General features: G+C 44.5%; 1 protein-coding gene across 1 annotated transcript; it reads left to right on the top strand.

Moving 5' to 3' along the window:
• Window positions 1-515: 515 nt before the first annotated feature.
• LOC140037879 (uncharacterized) lies at window positions 516-1,151 on the top strand. The gene has a single exon (XM_072083034.1). It carries the CDS (start codon window positions 516-518, stop codon window positions 1,149-1,151), a length of 636 nt encoding a protein of 211 aa, XP_071939135.1.
• Window positions 1,152-1,920: the final 769 nt, after the last annotated feature.

Below are 1,920 nucleotides of genomic sequence, written 5' to 3'. Positions count from 1 at the left end.
TCGATAACTTTTTGATTTTAGTATTTTAAGTCATCCACTTTCTATCTTGAACTGCAATATTTTCTTCGCCGAAAAGAATCGTACTACTTGTGGGATGAGCTACAACAAAATTCAAGTACTTTAGATTTTTGTAATGATCACGATAACTTAATGGTCCATAATTGGGTTCAAAGTTTCTAATAAGATTCAAGAACACGATAGAACCACGAAGGAAAATATGTGAGGTCTTGGAAAAGCTCTGCTTCCAACGATTAGGTGCAGAAATTTTGGTAAAGTTTTTTCTTTTATCTCATTAATCTTCTTGGTTGGGTATTTGTTTATTTTGAACATCTGGAGTTTGGAACACTAGATTTAGTTAATTTGCTGCAAAAATTTTGGGGGTACTTTCTTTGGAACTAATGCAAATTAATAAAGGTTTATTATAATGCACCAGTTGTTTGATAATTTGCCTCTGTCAAACTAAGTTCAAGGGAATTATATCCTTTGAGAACTAGCATCATTGTTTGGTCCCAGACATGGCAGCCCTCCAGCCACCTGCTGGGAGGCAAGTTTCGCATTCTCCAATCTTTCTTCGGAAGTCGTTTGCTGATCTATTCTCGGATAAATCTTCCACACCGTCACTTTCTGTTCAGGCCACTCCGTCCATGCACAAGGGTGAACCTGCTATTTTATTCTCACAAGATGCCTTAGACAAATTGGTGGCTCCTTACAGATTTGCGCTAGTGGGCAAGTTCTCCAGGCGGCGGCCAAAATTGGAGGACATTAGAACTTTTCTTCTCAAGCTGGATTTGCGCGAGGCAGTCACGGTTGGGCTACTCGACCCACGACATGTGTTGTTACGTTTTCATAATGAAGCTGATTTTCATAGATGTTGGTCTCGGGGGATCTGGTATGTCCATGGATCTCCTATGCGAGTCTTCAAATGGTCGCCTGCTTTCCATGTTGATCGAGAACCGTCAGTAGTTCCGATGTGGTTTCAATTGCCTAAACTTCCATTACATTTGTTCCACAAGGAAGCATTGTTTCAAGTTGTAGGAGTGCTCGGCATTCCATTGCTGATCGATGCAGCGACTGTGGCCGTTTCTAGACCAAGCGTTGCAAGGGTCTGTGTTGAAGTTGACTTATTGAAACCGCGGCCTTCGAGAATCTAGATTGGAAATGGTGCACACGAAGGCTTTTGGCAAGAGCTTGTACCAGAGAACAACCCTAGATACTGCTCTCATTGCTATCGCCAGGGACACATGGTGGATGAATGCCATGTACTGAATCCGTCATTGCTGACAAAGAAGACAGGAGGAGAGATGCAAGAACCTGGGCATCCTCCTCGAGTGGGTTTTGGCTCCAAACAGTGGGTTGAGGTTCAAGACAAGGAGGCGGCGCAAAATCTAATGGCGGAGGGTGGCACGCCCGTGCAGCCGATTGTTGCTGTGGATCACGCACGGAGCACAGGAGAGACAGCTGCTGATCTAGGCAATATCCCGGAACCTGCTGCTGTGAAAACGCAGGCAGTGGATGAGGCGCTGCCTCCTCCACCTAATTCATCTGTGGCTGTGGTGCCGGAGGATAGAGCAGATGCTGGATTGCAGATTTCGACATCGAATTCACTCGAGGAGGGAAAATTCACTGATCCGAGGTCTAACGATGACCATTCCATTCATCCAACTAATGGCACATTCATAGAGGCTGCATCGGAAGATAAGACGATGGAGGCTAGCGACTACTCATAGAAAGTTAATGGAATTACGTCTGCTGTGGCAAACGGTTCGTTCTCGAAGATAGATCAAGTTCATGACCCACGTGATATAGTGTCAGGTGGAGACCCAACCCTTGTGGGTACAAGTACAAGTACAAGAACAGAAACGAAATCCTCTTTGCCTCAAAATCCTGTGCCACAATTTAAAGATGTGTTCGAAGAGATTA

The sequence above is a fragment of the Coffea arabica genome, chromosome 3c (genome assembly GCF_036785885.1).
Source record: "Coffea arabica cultivar ET-39 chromosome 3c, Coffea Arabica ET-39 HiFi, whole genome shotgun sequence".
NCBI classification, from domain to species: domain Eukaryota; kingdom Viridiplantae; phylum Streptophyta; class Magnoliopsida; order Gentianales; family Rubiaceae; genus Coffea; species Coffea arabica.
This window is presented reverse-complemented; position numbering and strand designations above follow the sequence as displayed.